This window comes from Bos grunniens, chromosome 14 (assembly GCF_055505025.1).
Source record: "Bos grunniens cultivar Pamir isolate PY7600 chromosome 14, Bosgru_T2T1.0, whole genome shotgun sequence".
Taxonomy (NCBI): Eukaryota; Metazoa; Chordata; class Mammalia; order Artiodactyla; family Bovidae; genus Bos; species Bos grunniens.
The window spans coordinates 67311227-67330784 of record NC_141178.1 but is presented as its reverse complement, the minus strand read 5'-3'; the positions used below and the strand labels follow the sequence as shown (position 1 = coordinate 67330784).

Genomic DNA, 19558 nt, shown 5'->3' with positions numbered 1-19558 from the left:
ATACCAATCTCACCAGTGGTAGAGGACTGGTAAGAATTAAAAAAAAAACGAGAAGAAAGAAAAAAAAAAATCAACAGATAATATATTATCCTATTTTACCAACTGGTTTAACGTGAATATTCACCAAAACCACTTTAAAAAATCTCAAAACTAACTGATTTAACTACCATTAAAATTTTCTGCCCTCCTCTGAGAGTCAGTGGAAACTAAAATGCCCTCTGTACTTGCTGCTATTACAACTGCCATTTCTAACATGGAACTATTAAGCATCTGAAACATTGCTAGTCCAGACTAAGAAAAGAATGTGGGTACAAAAATAACTCAATTGTCATATTGATTATATGTTGAGATAATATTTTAGACAACATTAGATTAAATAAAATATTACTAAATTATTGCCTCCTCTTTTTTCTTACTTCTTGTAATGAGGATACTAGAAAATTTTTAATTAAACATGTGGCTCACATATTTTTACTGGACAGTGCTGCTACATATAAATAATACTTTACATTTATGTAGCACACACATACGTAATTTCAGGTGTAGAGAAACAGGGAGAAATGGATCTGGATAACAAATATTTTCTGTAGAATAATCAAATTGGTTTCATCTTTTAATCACCAATCTAATAAAACCTCCTTTCTGCTTACTGAGAGACAAACTTTTATGTCCTTTAAAAAGGACCTGATATTTCAAAAATGATTCTAAAGTCTGTTCTACTTCTGCTATGAACTGTCTCCTTTTCCTAAAATTAAAATAGTCTTAATTCTTTTCAGTGATCAAAGATACATGATAAAGTGCCAATCTAATTTTAAAATCTGATCAAGTGACTCCATTTCGGTTTTTTCTGTGGTAGTCATTTTCATACCCGTTAGGTCTTTGCTTCAAAGATTTTTTAAAAAGTAGAATCAACACAAAGATTGTTCTCCAGCGTCTAGAAAAACCCAGGCAGTATTGAGGTACTATACAAACTCTGTTTTAAAAACTAAAATATGACTCATTCACTATTTCAAAAAGTAACATCCCAATGTGGATGGGAGAGCTTAGCAAACAGGAGAGCACAGCAAGCAATCATTTCCACACATTCCATCATGTGCAGAAACCATGCCAACTCTCAGGTTGTTAGAGTCAGGGGAAGAAAGAGAATCTGGAGGTGTTGGAATGGCTGGAAACTTATGGAGTGAGAGTGCAGAGTAACACGAGGTGAGGTGAGGCCAACGACAGCCCGGACTTTCCTCTCTGTGGGCCTTAAAAAGGAAACAGCCCGGCTTTCTGACTAAGGAAGGCAGCAGGAAAGGAAAACACACTTCACACTTTCTAACGTCCCCAAACTGTCCCCACCACAGCTGGCCCACCGATAGAGTTATACCTACTGTTCATATTTGTGTGAACAGTACATATAAATCTTTTAAAAGTGGTTTTTAAATGTTATCGACAACAACAAGATTCACTAAGGTAGAATGGTAAGTAATAAATATGAGATGTACATTTCTATTTTGTGACAGGGCCAGCATCTATCTCTGGTAAATGAACTGAGTAACCTGGATAGATAGAAATAAAGCCAGTGGAAAGGACAGGTATTTAGTCCTCATTCCTTCCTGGAAGAGGTGACCTTAACCTTAATAGCCCTACCTTTCTGTTGTTCTGATAGAATCAACACATTTTTTGTATCCTTAGATATACAGAATAACTCAGGTTCCAAGTTACGAAATTTCAGTAACTTAGCGATTATACCTTTTAAACAATCTTGAACCTGCAGTTAACGCACACAGTAAGGGCGCAACAGCTACTGATTAACAAGTGTTCTGGTGCCACCTAGTGGTGTATGCTTCCCGCCAAAGGGGAAACTGATTAGACCAGGGTTCTTGGCCCACGGAGGAGCAACATCAGCTTGACCCAGACCTACTGAAACTTTAGAACTAGGGCCCAGGAATCTGTTTTTACAAGCCCTCTAAGTTAATTCCTCTCATGTTTGAGCACTACTGGATTAATCAGTACCGACACAAAAATTAACTGCAAAGTCTTAAAAAATTAGGTTCAACAATGAACAAAAGTGCTCAATTTCTAATTTTGGAAAGCAATTTAGTTTTCTGCATTTTGAATCCAAATATCTGTATTTAAGGAACTGCGTTAAAAGCCATTTACTAACACATTAATATACATCCAACATTTGAAAGTCCCAGGCTCTGAAAATATCCCAAGTGCACCCTGAGGTCTGTGCCCCGAGGAAATCCAGTTCAAAGGAAAGGCCAAACACAAAACAAAACAAAAATACAATGAAAGTGAAAGTTGCTCAGTCGTGTCCGACTCTTTGCGACCCTATGGACTATATAGTACATGGAATTCTCCAGGCCAGAATCCTGGAATGGGTAGCAGCTGTTCCCTTTTCAAGGGAATCTTCCCAAACCCAGAGATCGAACCAATATCTCCCACACTGCGGGTGGATTCTTTACCGGCTGAGCCACCAAGAATACCGGAGAGGGTAACCTATTCCTCCTCCATCATATCTTCCCGACCCATGAATCAAATCGAGGTCTCCTGCATTTCAGGTGGATTCTTTACCAGATGAGCTACCAAGGAAGCCAAGCCCAAGAAAGTGAAAGTGTTAGTTGCTCAGGCTCTTTGCAATCTCATGGACTGTAGCCCACCAGGCTCCTTAGTCCATGGAATTCAGTTGCAATTCCCTCCTCCAGGGGATCTTCCCAATCCAGGGATCAAACCCAGATCTCCTGTATTGCAGACAGGTTCTTCACCACATGAGCCACCTTAAGAAAAAACATTAATTGTTATCAGGATATCAGGTTATGGCCTCTCAAGGGGGCCCACCTGAAAAAGGGGAACACATGAAAAGCCAAGGTGGTAGAACACTGGTGATTTTTAAATAAAGAGTCACCAAAGAGCTTCCCAAGTGGCACAGTGGTAAAGAACCCACCTGCCAATGCAGGAGATGCACGAGACACGGATTCCATCTCTGGGTTGGGAAGATCCCTTGGAGAAGGGAATGGCAACCTGCTCCAGTATTACTGCCTGGAAAATTCCATGAACAGAGGAGCCTGGGCTGCTACAGTCTGTGGGGTTGTAAAGAGTCGGACATGACTGAGTGACGGAGAGCACACTGATGATAACACCCCCTAATGATAGCAGACATTGCAAAAAAGGCCCACTGTTTATATCTGCTCCTAATAAAGTAATCAAGAGAAAAGCAGGTCTGATGAAGCCTTGCTGAACTGTTTATTTTCTATGTAGGTCTTAGAGGAGAACTTGGTTACTTTAAATAACTTAAGACAACTGGGATTCATTAAGAGGAGTTCCACAATGCATCTAGTTGTTTGCATTCCCTTAAATTCAGCTTGCTATTATGCTCTTCTTGGTGGGGGGGAGGGGGACTAATTTTTAATAAGTATCTGTTTATTTATAATTTAAAAGTTATATGCTTGAAATAAAAAAACTGGATCAAGAGATACATGCCAATATGACTACTGGTCCACAGAGTCACAATTAAGTATATATACCATCCTTTACTCCATGGCTTAGATGACAAACCTATCACTTAAAAGAAAAAACCTCTTTAAAGGCTAACCATACAAAACCAAGCCTCAAATATGACAGGTAACATAACAGACATTAATATCAATGGCATATAATATAAAGGAACTGCAATAAGAGATAGAGAAAATATACCCCCAAAATGCCTCTGACATCACTAACAGCTGGTAAGAATTACTGCCATCCACTGAGGGTCATCAGAAAGAGAAAGTGGCACCAGAAAATCTAGGTCAAGGGGCTGAAATCAGGACAAATTGGTTTTAAATTCAAATCCCCTAGCTGTCACTTAGGTGTGTGCCCTGTGCTAAGTTATTTCAGCTCAGTGAGCCTCATTTCCCCGTCTATAGAGTGAGGATAAGACTACCCCGTTCAGTGATTTTCACCACCCTGCCTGTCTGTGTGCCTTCTCAGTCGTGTCCAACTCTTTACATCCCTATAGACTGTAGCCTGCCAGGCTCCTCTGTCTATGGGACTTCCCAGGCAAGAATACTAGAGAGGGTTGTCGTTTCCTTCTCCAGGAGATCTTCCAGACCCAGGGATCGAACCAGCGTCTCCTCCATTGGCAGGCCAGGTTCTTTACCACTGCACCATGTGGGATTTTCACTGCATGCACATTTAATAGTATCGGCCCACAGTCAGCTCTCCCAGCTCGCTTTTCTTCACCCGCTACAACTCTTTCATCAGGAGGTGAGGCATGTTCCCAGATCAAGACTAAACAATACAATAACGGTGGTGATACATTTAATAGTATCTCATATGTATCTCCAGGACACCAGGCAACAGTACAGGGAACTTTAACAGCTGAGGAAAAGGCTTACATACAGGACAGACAGATAACAAATAAAGTGACCACACCAGTGATAGAAGTATGCTTCCCCCTGAGTTTGCTCAGGTTCATGTCCACTGAGTCAGTGATACTATCTAACCGTCTCATCCTCTGCTGCGCTCTGTTTCTTTTACCTTCGATCTTTCCCAGCATCAGGATCTTTTTCAATGAGTCGGTTCTTCGCATCTGTTGACCAAAGTCTTGATGCTTCAGCTTCAGTCGTTCCAATGAATATCCAGGGTTGATTTCCTTTAGCATTGGCTGGTTTGATCTCCTCACAGTCCAAGGGACTCTCAAGAGTCTTCTCCAGCACCACAGTTCAAAAGCATCAGTTCTTCAGTGCTCAGCCTTCTTTATGGTCCAACTCTCACACCCATACATGAAAAACGCTACTGGAAAAACCATAGCCTTTGACTCTACAGGCCTTTGTTGGGTATGTAATGAAGCCTCCATAAAAACCCAAAAGGGTGGGGCTCAGAGAGCTTCTGGGTTGGTAAACACACAGAGGTGCTGGGCAGGTGGTGGGCTTGGGGAGGGCACAGGAGGTCTGTGCCCTTTCCCTCTCACCTTGCCCTTGGCATCTCTTCCACCTGGCTGTTCCTGAGATGTACCCTTTTATAATAAATCAGCAATCAAGGATGTAACTGCTTTCCTGAGTTCTGTGAGCTGCTCCAGCTAATTCTATCAATAGAACCCAAAGGGCAGACTTACAGGACTGAGTCCATAGCTTGTGAGATCTGACACTAACTCCAGGTATAGTGTCAGAACCGAACTGAACAGCAGGACACCCAGCTGGTGGCCACAGAGATTTGGAGAACTGCTTAGAGTGGGGGAAACACCCAGACATTCGACAGCTAGAAGTGTCGTGAGTGGCAGAGGAGAAACAGTGCAGTTTTCCCTACACCTGGGAACTACGAAGACACAGGCAAAGTGACTGAGCTCTTCTAGAGACCTGGATTTTTCATATTCTGTAGGCCACGCTTTTATACTTTTAACACTACAGATACCGTAACTCTCAATAGTCTTCATTTATTTAAGTTATAATAATCTCTTGCTTTTATAATTGGCTCCAGTTACAAAAGCGATATAAGACACACAAACATTGGCTTCTTACGGTTACTGTTATTTTTATTGTCTTTTGGCCACCACCCCACTATCATTACTTCCTTCTAATTACTGCTTCTACTCAATAATATAATTATGGAATACAGTATAAGAGTGAGGCCCAAAAGAAACCTTCCCCGTAACTAGAGTCCTGGCTGTAAGAAGCAGTTCTTAAGACAGAGAAATTTATTACAATATAATGAAAATCCAGATCTGCCTAAGAAAATAAGTCTTGAGAATGTGACGTCAGTATGTGCTGGCTTCTCAAACCATTAAGTAATTCTGAAAATAAACTTAACATAAAGGATTTAAGTAAAATAATCACTCCTTTTTCACAAAATTAGATGATGAGTGAGAGGGTTATGGGTGCTCATAACTTTCTTTTTCTTTCTACTCATCAAATGTTTAGATTTAGGAATGCCTTATTTCAGGAGGAAACTAGAATACTACCCCCAAAAGCATTCAAATTAAGAAGTATGCACTCAACGAAATGCTTAATGTTTGTAAAACTTCAGTTATTCATCAAGAGCACAAACTTCCAAGACCACGCAAGTTTTTAACTCTGACCGCTGTTCTTTATGGAGAAGGCAATGGCACCCCACTCCAGTACTCTTGCCTGGAGAATCCCATGGGTGGAGGAGCCTGGTAGGCTGCAGTCCACGGGGTCACTAGGAGTCGGACACAACTGAGTGGCTTCACTTCCCTTTCCACTTTCATGCACTGGAGAAGGAAATGGCAACCCACTCCAGTGTTCTTGCCTGGAGAATCTCAGGGACGGGGGAGCCTGGCGGGCTGCCATCTATGGGGTCGCACAGAGTTGGACACGACTGAAGCGACTTAGCAGCAGCAGCAGCAGCAGCTGTTCTTTATTCATCATTAACTCTCAAGTAACTGTCACAAAGTGAAAACTCTGTTTCTTGCCTGGATGGAGTAAGGTGTGAAAAAGAAAAGGAATCAGGTTTAAAAGGTGATGATTCTTAGCTGGAATACAAATTCTGGATACAAGAGAGAAAACTGATTATCATTCAGTCAATTCACCGTATTGCTTCTATCAGCCAAGATGTACTCGCTGCAGGGGAGGAAACCTGCCCACCATCGGTTACCCAAAAAGGAACTGACTTTCCTGCCATGATGAGTCTAGAAATAGACAGCCAGGGTCAGCACAATGACCCCAAAAGATCCCAGCTTCTTCCTTCCACAACCAGACTCAACTCTGCCTTTGTAAACAGAAGATGCTAAAGCCCAGGAAACGCACAAATGTCCAAGGGAAGTAGTTGAAAACTCCACCTGCAGAAAAGGACAAAAGCTGATGGGCTGTTTCAGAAAAAGCCTTGCAACCTCACTTTGGAATTTCAAAGGGAAAAGGAAAAGAAGAAGAAAAGGGAGAGGGAGAAGAAAGGAAAATCAGATACTGTCAATCTCAACAAAATAACCGAAACTTTCTGAGCTAAATATCACTAAATGTTACTTCAATATTATCCAACTACTGCAAATGCCACTTGAAGGACAAAATCAATTTTCAATAAAGTGTAACGGTTAAGGGCAGAAACTCTGCAGTCAAATCGCTTATGCGCAAATCTCAACTCCCACTGCCGAGTAACTGTGTGACCTTAGGAAGGTACTCAGCTTCACTAAGCCTCAGTGGTTCACAGCGGGGATTAACAATAGTCCTTACTTGGCAGGATCACAGGTCGGACCAAGTGAGACAGCACCTGTAGAAACAGCACAGACCTGCACACGTTTGCTGCGTGTACCACACCCAGCTCTTACCTTTGGAGCAGGACGGCCATCACCATCACCGCTGTACCTTGGCATAGTTCAACAGACATCCAGTCCCTGCCTGACCTCAATAACTGAAGTCTTTCTGCTCTGCTTCTTTCAGTAAGGCATAGAAAGAAAGCAGTATAGAGCAGTAAAATACAAAAGCTCTCCATCAAAATTTTCTCATCTACTGAACCCTTAGGCAATTTAAATATGCATCTTTTTATTCTTTTCGTCCAAGTGTTCCTCACATATTCAGCAAGAATCAGATATTTCGCAGATAAAAAATTATAAGTTCAAAATCCAAAGAAAATTACCTATCTTTGAGCAAGTTACAGAACGAAGGCTGTAACTGGGACTAAAGCCCATATCAGACTGATTTTAAGTCCTCCATTTAAGGGGCAATTTTGGCTCTGTCTCTTAAAGTCTTTCATCTACTGTTGCAGACTGCTGCTAACTGCTAAGTCACTTCAGTCTTGTCCGACTCTGTGTGACCCCATAGACGGCAGCCCACCAGGCTCCCCCGTCCCTGGGATTCTCCAGGCAAGAACACTGGAGTGGGTTGCCATCAGACTGAGTTAGCATCAAATTTACTTAAATGACGGGTGTTTTTCTACTCTCTGGGTCCTTGGAGACGGCACCTCAGTCTGGTGCCACACGAAGACTGCTCTCCAACAAGCGTTTGCTCAATTACTCCAGTGGGGGTCATTCTAGGCCTCCTCTCTGTATAGAGCTTCTCCCGTCACCTAAATCCTGCTCATAGGCACTCCAGTTCAGGTTCATAACCAGCTGTTCTCAGGGTGTGGTCCCCGAGACCCTTCCACAAGGTCCACAGGATCAAAACTATTTTCATAATAACTGTCAGACCTGCAACGGAGTAGCTGCAGCAGAGACCACATGGCCCACAGAGTTTAAGATATTTGTTATCTGACCCCTGATGGAAAAACTCTGCCAATCTCTGCTTTAGAGCATGAATCTTTCAAAAAGTGCTTATGTTTCCTCTTAAATAACACAGAAGAAGTTGCATTTTGTATCAAAATATACATCTTATTAAAAAAAAAAACAAAACAAAAATGAAGTTTGTATTAAAAACACTCAGAAATCTTCAAACCAAATCCTGAAAAAAAAACTGATACAACCCTCCAGGAGGTTATGTAACAGCTCTTCTCTCATGGTTTAAGATTTTATTATGAGTTTCCCCAGGACTACCTACCAAAGCCAAATCTCCATCAGTGTCAAAAAGAGACTACAAATCAGGCTGGACAGGGGTAAGACCTTTAGAGAATACCCACTAAAGATGGGTGACTTCTGCTGCCTTCTGTGAATGAATATCTAGTATGGAACTCACCTTCCTACCATGAGTAACCGTAAGGCTGGGCAAAATATAGGAAACAACTGCTTTCAGACATTGAGACAACAGGCAGAGCAGAATTGGGATTCCTGTGAAATCAGGTGAGGTAAGTCCTCTAATTGCTCTCCTTCCTGCAGAGAGGAGGAAGAATCTAAGTGGAGCACAGCAGTCTGGAAGGACCAAAGAGACAGAGACTGGAGTTCAAGTTGCTGAGCATTAGGGGTTTTGCAAGACAGAGCACAGTGAGGGAGGTATGCAGAGAAAGCCCTTCAGGAATCTATACAGAGCCTCCTCCTAAGAGCTAAGTCAGCCCTAAGTGAAGCCACACTGTGCGCGTGCTCAGTCGCTACGTCAAGTCCAACTCTTTGAGAAGCCATGAACTCTAGCCTGCCAGGCTCCTCTGTCCATGGATTTCCCTGGCAAGAATACAGGAGCAGTTTGCCATTTCCTTCTCCAGAGGATCTTCCCCACCTAAGGACTAAACCTGTGTCTCCTGCATTGTAGGCAGATTCTTTACCACTGAGCCACCCAAGAAGAGAAAACTACACTAGACCTGTCCTAATGAAGTTTAATAACAACCCTGGAATGGATCAACCTAATCCGCAAATTACTTAGCTGCCAACCAAAACAAAGGTCAATACTCTTCAAAGGAAGATGACAAAATTCAGAAACTCCACAACATAATGTACTCAAGCAGCAATGGACAGAGCTAACAGAATCAGCAGACAAGGATATTAAAACAGACAAGGATATTAAAAATACACTTCATGTGCTCAAGAATACAAAAGAAAACATGAGCATAATGAAGAGAAAAATAAGATTCCATTTAATTCTTTTTTATGTTTTCTAAAGCTCAAAAAAGTCTCTGAAATTAAAAGTCCCCTGGATAGACTTAGCATATTAGACCCTTGAAAAGACAGGACTAACGAACTTGAAGACACTGCAAAAGAAACTATTCATACTGAAGCCAAGGAGAAAAAAAAGACTTGAAAAAAATCACCCAAGCCTCAGTGACTTATGGAACATTACCAAGCAGTCTTACATACATGTGATTGGAGCCCCAGAAGGAGAAGGGAGAGAAATAGTAGCAGAAACTTTTTTCCAAATTTGATCAAAACCATAAGTCTACAAATCCATAAAGCTCAAAGAACACCAGAAAGAATAAACAAAGAAAATCACATCAAGGCATATCACAATCAAATTGCTAAAAAACAGCGATAGTAAAACAAAAGAAGAAACATGTTGCTCCCGTGCTTCTATATGTGATAGATATAAAATAAAAATAAATCTAAACTAAACAAAGAAAATAACATCTTCCTAGATCTTCTGATCAAAAAATTGTGATCAAGTTCAGGAAAACTGAACTTTTCTCATTTTATTGTAGAGGCCTTCCTTTACCAGTACCCCTAGCATCAGCTTAGGCTGTCTACTGAGTAATTAATCAAGAACAAAATATAGTTAAATTACTGAAAAATAACTATCACAATGCTATATACCATACAGTTCACAAATATCACATACTTTTGATTGTATGCTCCTTGAGATCAGAAACCTTCATGTTTCAGCACATAAATTTCTAGTGCAGTTTCTAGTGGTTTGAACATAAGGGTCTGAACACATACAAATGAATCAATCTCATCTCACCCTCTGTACATTAGTATGCGGTATACATACAACAAGATGAGAGAACAGATGCCCAAAGGGTTAAATGAGCGCCCCAAGCTCACCCAAAAGGTGAGTGGTATCTCACATCCCTAGAGCAATGCCACCGCACAGGGTCACCTCAAAACAGACACTAAAGAAAGACGTTTTCATTATTACTTACTCTGAGTTTCCACGAGATCCAAAGCCACACTAGAAGCTGTGTCCATTCCGGAGCTGATACAGGATTGGAAGTTTTTCAAGGAGGAGAGTGCAGATTCTACACCACTGAAGGATATAAAACCAGTTGAACCTGAACTTGAACTTGAAGTGGAACGCCCCGGCATCTTGAAATTATTACCTAAGTTTTCAAATACAGTGAAATGAGATTTATGAATAAGAATAATAACTGCATAGAAAAATAGAACCACTAGAAATATCCATATGACTGTATTCAGTATCTCTACAAATGCTACCTATTCTATATCCCTTGAAAGGATATCAAAGCATTGTGCCATTATCTGGGCCACCAAACACATATGCCCGGTAATATACAGGGAAGGTAAGTGTTTTCCTTTTTTAAAGGAGGGATAATACTCTCTTCCAAAAGATTCCCTGATTCTCTAAAGAATTCAACAAGAGCTCAGTTCCTGAAAACCTAAAACAAAAATGGGTCAGAAAGAGTAGACTGCTCATATGATGCATTTTTCCAAAAAAAGAAAATAGTGGCAATAAAACAGTTTAATAAGGGAGAATTTTAAAAACCTGCAATTTTTAACTTATCTGATGTATAAATAATGATTTCAAGGCAGTGAATTAGAAGCCACCTCCAGGCCCTGGCATAAAAACCGAACTCTCTCTCTACACCATCCAATTTTACAGCTTGAAACAGACAAGCAATGATCTTAGAAGTCACATACTGAAGATGGAGAATCACCAAAAGGAAGGAGCCTAGGTTCCCACATCACTGCTTGGAGGAAAACTGCCCACCAGTCAGGTTCCATGCATGAAAGAAATTGAAATGAACTTCAGTTTTGCAGTCATTTAGATTTGGGGGTACATCTATTATTATAACACCAACTGTTGTTCAAAAAGCACAACCCTGCAAGGACCAAATGATATGGTTCAAGTATTCAGTTATCTGGGGGGTCAATCTTGATTCTAGTGTAAGTCTAAATTGTCCAGAACAGCACTATCTAAAAAAACTTCTTTCTTCCATGACAAAAATGTTCTTCCTATAGTCTGCATTGTCCAATATGGAAGCCACCGTGCGAGTGTGATTATTATTTAGCAGTGATTACTGATGGTCACAATAGCATCAATACCCAACTCCAGTACTCTTGCCTGGAAAATCCCATGGACGGAGGAGCCTGGTAGGCTGCAGTCCATGGGGTTGCGAAGAGTCGGACACGACTGAGTGACTTCCCTTTCACTTTTCACTTTCATGCATTGGAGAAGGAAATGGCAACCCACTCCAGTGTTCTTACCTGGAGAATCCCAGGGACGGGGGGTGCCTGGTGGGCTGCCGTCTATGGGGTGGCACAGAATCGGACACAACTGAAGCGACTTAGCAGCAGCAGCAGCAGCAGCCTGCAAAAGAACTGAGTTTTAAATTTTATTTCATTATAACCAATTTAAATTTAAATAGCCATACTATAAGTCAACTACACTTTAAAAAAATTAGTAACATATCCGCATTGAAACAGAGTTCAGTTCAGTTCAGTTACTCAGTTCTGTCTGACTCTTTGCGACCCCATGAATTGCAGCACACCAGGCCTCCCTGTCCATCACCAACTCCCGGAGTTCACTCAAAATCATGTCCATTGAGTCAGTGATGCCATCCAGCCATCTCATCCAGTCGTCCCCTTCTCCTCCTGTCCCCAATCCCTCCCAGCATCAGAGTCTTTTCCAATGAGTCAACTCTTCACATGAGGTGGCCAAAGTACTGGAGTTTCAGTTTCAGCATCAGTCCTTCCAATGAACACCCAGGACTGATCTCCTTTAGAATGGACTGGTTGGATCTCCTTGCAGTCCAAGGGACTCTCAAGAGTCTTCTCCAACACCACAGTTCAAAAGCATCAATTCTTTGGAGCACAGCTTTCTTCACAGTCCAACTCTCACATCCATACATGACCACTGGAAAAACCATAGCCTTGACTAGACGGACCTTTGTTGGCAAAGTAATGTCTCTGCTTTTCAATATGCTATCTAGGTTGGTCATAACTTTCCTTCCAAGGAGTAAGTGTCTTTTAATTTCATGGCTGCAATCACCATCTGCAGTGATTTTGGAGCCCCCAAAATTAAAGTCTGACACTGTTTCCACTGTTTCCCCATCTATTTCCCATGAAGTGATGGGACCAGATGCCATGATCTTCATTTTCTGAATGTTGAGCTTTAAGCCAACTTTTTCACTTTCCTCTTTCACTTTGATCAAGAGGCTTTTTAGTTCCTCTTCACTTTCTGCCATAAGGGTGGTATCATCTGCATATCTGAGGTTATTGATATTTCTCCCGGCAATCTTGATTCCAGCTTGTGCTTCTTCCAGCCCAGCGTTTCTCTTGATGTACTCTGCATAGAAGTTAAATAAGCAGGGTGACAATATACAGCCTTGATGTACTCCTTTTCTTATTTGGAACCAGTCTGTTGTTCCATGTTCAGTTCTAACTGTTGCTTCCTGACCTGCATATAGGTTTCTCAAGAGGCAGGTCAGGTGGTCTGGTATTCCCATCTCTTTCAGAATTTTCCACAGTTTATTGTGATCCACAGTCAAAGGCTTTGGCATAGTCAATAAAGCAGAAATACATGTTTTTCTGGAACTCTCTTGCTTTTTCGATGATCCAGCGGATGTTGGCAATTTGATCTCCAGTTCCTCTGCCTTTTCTAACGCGGCTTGAACATCTAGAAGTTCACGGTTCACCTATTGCTGAAGCCTGGCTTGGAGAATTTTGAGCATTACTATACTAGCGTGTGAGATGAGTGCAATTGTGCAGTAGTTTGAGAATTATTTGGCAGTGCCTTTCTTCTAAACAGATTTAGAAGTCTTTTTATATCAATACCAAAACTTAAAAAAAAATAAAATCATTATTCTTGGTACACAGTCATATTCTTTAATCAGTTTATTAGCCATCTGTCTTTAATACTATGACATGGGTGTTTCTGAAGATGTATTATCTCAGTGTGCTCTTATTATTTTTTCATAGGATTTCCTGAAATTCTCTTCAAAACTGCATGTCATGCTTATGAATGTGAAGCTGTTGACACCTTCAAATGAGTCTTTTCTGAAGACCATTTTTTTTTAAACTGTAAAATACTACAAGTAACCTACTGTGAAGCTCAGAAGTAATACTTCTAAATGGAAAATGTTTTCTATTCTATTCTCATTTTTCCAATAGATATATGCAAATATTTCACCACTAATATTTTTACCTATTTCTGCCTCTATTCAGAGGATCTCTGTTCAACAAATATCTTTTATAAAACCAAACTTATCAACTAAGTAACCTTATTATTTTTGTCAATGCTCTGCTATGTAGAAACAATGCAAAAAAAATATATTAAATAACCACATGTGTCTAGTGGCTACTGCACTCGACAGCACTGTTCTAGAAATACCATTATCAAAGTATTATATATATATACACACACACTATCACACACATACATACACACTAGGGGTTAGGCTAGTCACAGTATGAACAGGACATATGTTCCTAGAATATTAATTTTACTTAAAGAAAACATGAAACACATTTATATTAAAACAAACATCAGTTATGTTATAGAGTAAAACGTGGGGGCAATACTAGTAGGAGTTAACTTCTAAAAACTCCAGTGGGGGGTCAACAAGTAGCCTCTGGAGCCAGACTATGTGAGTTCTAAGCCTGATTTTGCCATTAAAGTTGCTGAGTAACTTGCGACAAATTATTTAACCTGTCAATGCCCTCCCTTCCCTTTCTGTAACATGAGGATGATCCAGCGCCAGTATCAAGGGTTACTGGGAGGACCAAATGAGTTCACTTGTTTAACACAACACTCAGAATAATGCCTGGTAAACCATCTTTTAAAATGAGAATAAATATCACCACTGACTTAATCATCACTGTGAGCAGCAATACAGAATAGTGCATAAGTGAAATGGACCCTGGTCACCAATGCCTGGAAATTCCACCTGTCCACATCACTCAAAACTGCATCACTCTGGTTGAACAGCTTAACTTCTCTATCTTCGGTTCTCACCCTCCCCCCCAACCCCATTTAAAAAGGAGATAAGCCATTATTGTAAGGATAAATTAAATTTTATAGTTTTCTCAAACTTGTCTGATCTTAAGAATCAGTTGAAATACTTTCTAAAAATACAGATTAATGGATACTATCTCAGACCTACTGAATCAGTCTCTAGTGGACATTCTGAGGAAATGATATTTTTATGAAGCACCCCAAATAATTCAGGTATGGTGAACACTGAGATAATTGTGCCCTCCAAAATTCATGTTTACCCTAATTTCCAATGTGATGACATATGGAGATAGAGCCTGTGGGAGATGATTAGGTTTAAATGAGGGGGGAGCCCTCATGATGGGATTGGCATCGTTAGAAGAGGAAGAGACACAGGGCTCACTCTCTCTGTCCTTCATGTAAAGATACAGGAAGGTGGCCACCTGCAAACAAGGAGGAGAGCCCACCAGTACTCAACCACACCAACAACTTTTAGTCTTCAAAACTGTGAGAAATAAATTTCTGTTGCTTAAACTACCAGTTTATGATAATTTTTAACAGGAGCCTGAAGTAAGACACAATGTATATAAGGATTAAGGGCTTTCCTGATAGCTCAGCTGGTGAAGAATCCGCAATGCAGGAGGGCCCAGTTCGATTCCTGGGCCTGGAAGATCCGCTGGAGAAGGGATAGGCTACCCACTCCAGTATTCTTGGGCTTCCCCGTGGTTCAGCTGGTAAAGAATCCGCCTGTAATCCAGGAGCCCCAGGTTTGATTGCTGGGTTGGGAAGATCCCCTGAAGAAGGGAAAAGCTACCCACTCCAATATTCTGGCCTAGAGAATTCCATGGGCTGTATAGTCCATGGGGTCGCAAAGAGTTGGACACGACTGAGCGACTTTCACTTTTACTTCTTCACCTTCATATAAGGATTAATATAATCCTGGACAAACGGAAAGCCATCCTTTTTATATGAATGCAAAATTCACATTACTCCAATGAAACTTTACACTTGCAGACAGGTGAGGGAAACATCTTTCTGTAATTCGGAAATACCAAGAGGAACGATTCAGATCCAAAAGCAAGAGAAATGGCTTTTCCCTATCTCTGACAGAGGAGCCTGGCAGGCAATAGTTCATAGGGTCACAGAGTTGGACACGACTCAAGTGACTTAGCATGTAAGTACAGCTAAGTACGTAAGTCACAGGGCAGCCTGCCACAACAAAGAATTATTTGGTCCCAAATGTCAGTGCAGTAGTTGAGAAACCTTGGTTCAAACTGACCACTTCTTGAAGCCTTCCTGGGGGAACAGTAATTATTTTGTTCTCTATACCTATGGTCTCAAAGAAAGCTTAAAACACGATTACCCACTTCTTGAGTTTTTCCCCTAGCATATTCTGTTGCTTTCCCTACAGGCCTTGTCTTCATCAGTTGGTGCTGCTGCAACAAAATACCACAGACACAGTAACATATAAACAACAGAAACATTTCTACAGTTCTGGAGGTTATGAAGTCCAAGGTCAAGGCACCAGTACAGTCGCATTCTGCTGAAGGCCCTCTTCCTGTGGTTCATGGCCAAGGCCTTCTAGTTCTGTGTCTTTACATGGTAGAAGGGGTAAGAGACCTCTCCAGAGCCTCTTTTATAAAGGTATCAAGCCTACTTGGAGGGCTCCATCCTCACGATCTAAGCACTTCCCAAAGGCTCTAGCGCCTAATTGCCATTTCTTGGCTTTGGGAATTCAACATATGATCTGGGAGTTGGGTAGGAGAGGATATAAACATTCAGACCACAGCAGGTCTTTAAGATTCTCTGTAGATGGGGTGGCCAATAATCAGCTAATGTAAAAATAAAAATACCCCTCTCATCTTTGGGTACAGCAAGTGGTAAGCACACAAATAACCTAGATACTGTGCTGACCACCTTTAAATCCATAGGGCCCTATACAAATTCAGCCACCAGAGCTGTACCTTCTTTTTCAGTATGCAAGGTTACATCTTTATGAAGCGTTCTCTTATCCATACAAACAATTGCTTGTTTTCTTCTTCATGCTACTACTATCCCCCTCCCCCAACCACACACACATATTCTACTTTAAAGTGAAAGTGAAAGTGAAGTCACTCAGTCCTGTCCGACTCTTTGCAACCCCATGCACTATAGCCTACCAGGCTCCTCTGTCCACGGGATTTTCCAGGCAATAGTACTGCAGTGGGTTGCCATTTCCTTCTCCAAGGGATCTTCCCAACCCAGGGATCGAACCCAGGTCCACTTGCTCACATGTCTGCCACTCTTTCACCTTGTCAGCAACTTAAACTAGAATTCTGACATATTCCACACTACATAAAACAGCCCCTCACACAAAATAGGCAACCAATAAAAATTTGGAAGAGTTACATCAATAACAGAAACCATTTCTATGTCCCCTATAGCATGCCACGAACTGGCATCCCTAAGCTTTGCTCTCATTATAGTTAATCCTCACAACCATTTACAGGAGAGAAGAGAAAAGGAAACTGACGCCCTGAGAGTTTATTTCAAATATGTGCCCAAGGCCCTGCTTTGAAAGCCAGCTCAAACCAGATTTATTTAGATCAAGAATTCGGGACCTCACACTACTGTATATAAACAGATAAACAATAGAGTCCTACTGTAAAGCACTGGGAACTATATTCAATATCTTAATAATCTATAATGGAAAAGAACCTGAAATATATACATATACACATATATGTCCGAATCACTTTGCTGTACACCTGAAACTAACACACTGTAAGTGAACAATATTTCAATAAAACATAATTCATGATCCACATATTTAGAGCCAAAGGATGGAGAGATGGCGTCTTGGAGAGTGAGGTCAACGGCCCCAGCCTCCCCGCTGTGACCGTGAAAAGAACCACGACCATAACCCAGGTCCACAGATCGCAGCTCCGGGCACCCGCCGAGCGCCCGAGAAGGAGGCGACACCCCTCGTCACCCTCCCATCGCTATCCCTCGCTCCTGCCTTACCTGGCTGCCGGATGTAGCTCTTGTCTGGCTGCGCCCGGATTCCCCGCGCCCGGACCCCAACTCCTTCCTTCACTCCCTTCCTCTGTCGCTGAAACGGCGAGCGCGGGCTCGGACGTCATCAGTAGTCGCCGGCGAGCGGTCACATGACGCCCCGCCGCCGCTCCCCGCCCCTCTGTCATGTGACAGCCGAGGGACCAGTGGCGGAAGCCGGGGTCTGGCCGGCTCAGGATAAGGGAAGGGCTGGGGGTAAAAGTGGAAGGACCCTTACGGAGACGGAGGGTGGGGGCCGGCGTGCAGACTCCGCGCACGACCGCGGGCCCTGCGCGTGCGCCCTGGCGCGGCCCGGGTGACAGGTGAGTCGGGGCAGTGTGCGCGCCGCCTCCTTCACGTCCCCCGTCCCCTCCCCCGCCCGGGGCTGGGCCGCGCTGGCCCAGGCGCGGGGCTGGGGAGATTTTGCGGCGTGGGGTGGGGTCTGGATGGGGGAGCCTGGCGTTAGAGGACTGGGGGTTTTCCTGAAACCGCGGCTGCAGTTCAGACTCCGCATCTCCACTCAGGTGGAAACAGTTTTACACCCTGCTTTGGCGCTTTAGAAGCGATGATGTTCAGCTCCTTGGTCCGCATCTGATCCTTCCAGGTTTCCGGGAGTAAGGCTTTGTGGACGTCGTGATTCCTCCATTTACTTTCGAGAAACCTGAGTGGTTGGTGGAAGCTTTTACAGTCTGACGGACTTCAGTTTGAATTCTCGTTTTGCCATGGGCTGAGTTTGGACAAGTCATTGCTGCTCTCTGCACCTTGATTGCCTCACCTGTGACACGCCAAAGTCCTTTGCATTAAAAAAAAAAAAAAAATTCTGAGGGTCCTGATTTGTCTGTGGTAGTAAAGTAGTGAAGTGAAAGTCGCTCATTCGTGTCCGACTCTTTGCGACCCCATGGACTATACAGTCCATGGAATTCTCCAGGCCAGAATACTGGAGTGGGTAGCCTTTCCTTTCTCCGGGGGGTCTTCTCAACCCAGGGATCGAGCCCAGGTCTCTCGCATTGCAGGCGGATTCTTTACCAACTGACCCACAAAGGGAAGCCCAAGAATACCGGAGTGGGTACAGTTAGAAAAACAGAAAACACAGAGCCTGGAAGGGAACTGGGTCTCCGGACAGATTGCAAGTGCGTGGAACTTCCTCCAACCTTGATGGTTGCCGGAAGGAGGGAGATTCTTCACTGCCTTTGTCCGCTACAAGGAACACCTTCCGATTTTTTTTATTCTGTTTCAGGATCCATGAATCAAACTAAAGTGATTAGGCTCATTTTAGAACTTTCCTGTAAGAGATGCGCCCGTGGTTTTTATCTCGATCAACAACCGCTACAGTTTATTCCTGGTAATGGATGGGTGGGGACTAGTGCTCCGTTCTTTATGTAACTGAGGTTTTTATGAAAGGATTAAACTAGATCAGTCTTCTTTAGTCCTCTGTGTAGGATAAAGAATGATTCTTCCCAGGGAACTTTAATTTTCATAATTCAGTTCTGGACTCCTTGGGCAGTTGGTATAATGCTGCCATGCTTCATTCTTGAAAGCGTGTTGTCTTTTGTCTAGAATTACTTTCCAAACTAAAAATCACAGTTCCATATCAGTTCTTTAAAATTAAGTTACAGTCACTTTTCTGGGTGCCTTGTAAAAAGAAACAGGAAATTGAGTGGAATTTCTGGTTTCATTTCATGGCAAATAATAAGACAACCTACACTGAGATGAGTGGTCATTATGAATTGTCTTCATTCCTAGCACCAGGAGAACCTCTAAAAGGAAGATTTAATATATTATAATTTCTTCTACCATGCTTATTCATACCTCATTCTAGAGTGATTTTTTTTTTTTAAGTCTCAACTAAGTCTTAACATCTGTAAAGCCACCTACCTCTGAGATCACTGCAACATGATTAGGCGTATTTAATGATGCTTCTTAAATTCTATTCTTTAGGACCAGTTTTTCAGCCAACAATGGGGCTATTTACCAAAGACTGTTGTCGTTGAGTCACAAAGTCAAATCTGACTCTTTGAGGCCCCATGGACTGTAGCCCACCAGGTTCCTCTGTCCATGGAATTTTCCAGGCAAGAATACTG

At 42.2% G+C, this 19558-nt stretch overlaps 2 protein-coding genes across 32 annotated transcripts in view; one reads left to right on the top strand and one right to left on the bottom strand.

Annotated features, from left to right (window-relative positions):
• The window catches only part of NSMCE2 (NSE2 SUMO ligase component of SMC5/6 complex), a 236726-nt gene extending 219189 nt beyond the window's left edge, over positions 1-17537 (bottom strand). For 12 of the 31 annotated variants that reach the window (XR_015140963.1, XM_086337189.1, XM_086337194.1 and 9 more), the window contains exons 1-3: positions 17448-17537; positions 11717-11819; positions 10414-10590 (exon numbers count right to left, since the gene is read on the bottom strand). Coding sequence is in view for 29 of the 31 variants with exons in the window: in XM_086337189.1 (XP_086193315.1) it covers positions 10414-10576 (163 nt within the window). In the remaining 2 variants the exon portion in view is untranslated. Of the gene's footprint in view, positions 1-1734; positions 1792-10413; positions 10591-11149; positions 11212-11716; positions 11831-17447 lie in introns of those variants that run through there. The other 19 variants (XM_086337193.1, XM_086337197.1, XM_086337201.1 and 16 more) reach the window with 5 other exon arrangements.
• A 106-nt stretch (positions 17538-17643) lies between these two features.
• The window catches only part of WASHC5 (WASH complex subunit 5), a 52921-nt gene continuing 51006 nt past the window's right edge, over positions 17644-19558 (top strand). Inside the window, exon 1 of the mRNA XM_086337181.1 lies at positions 17644-17800. The gene's annotated coding sequence lies outside the window, so the exon portion shown is untranslated. The remainder of the gene's footprint in view (positions 17801-19558) is intronic.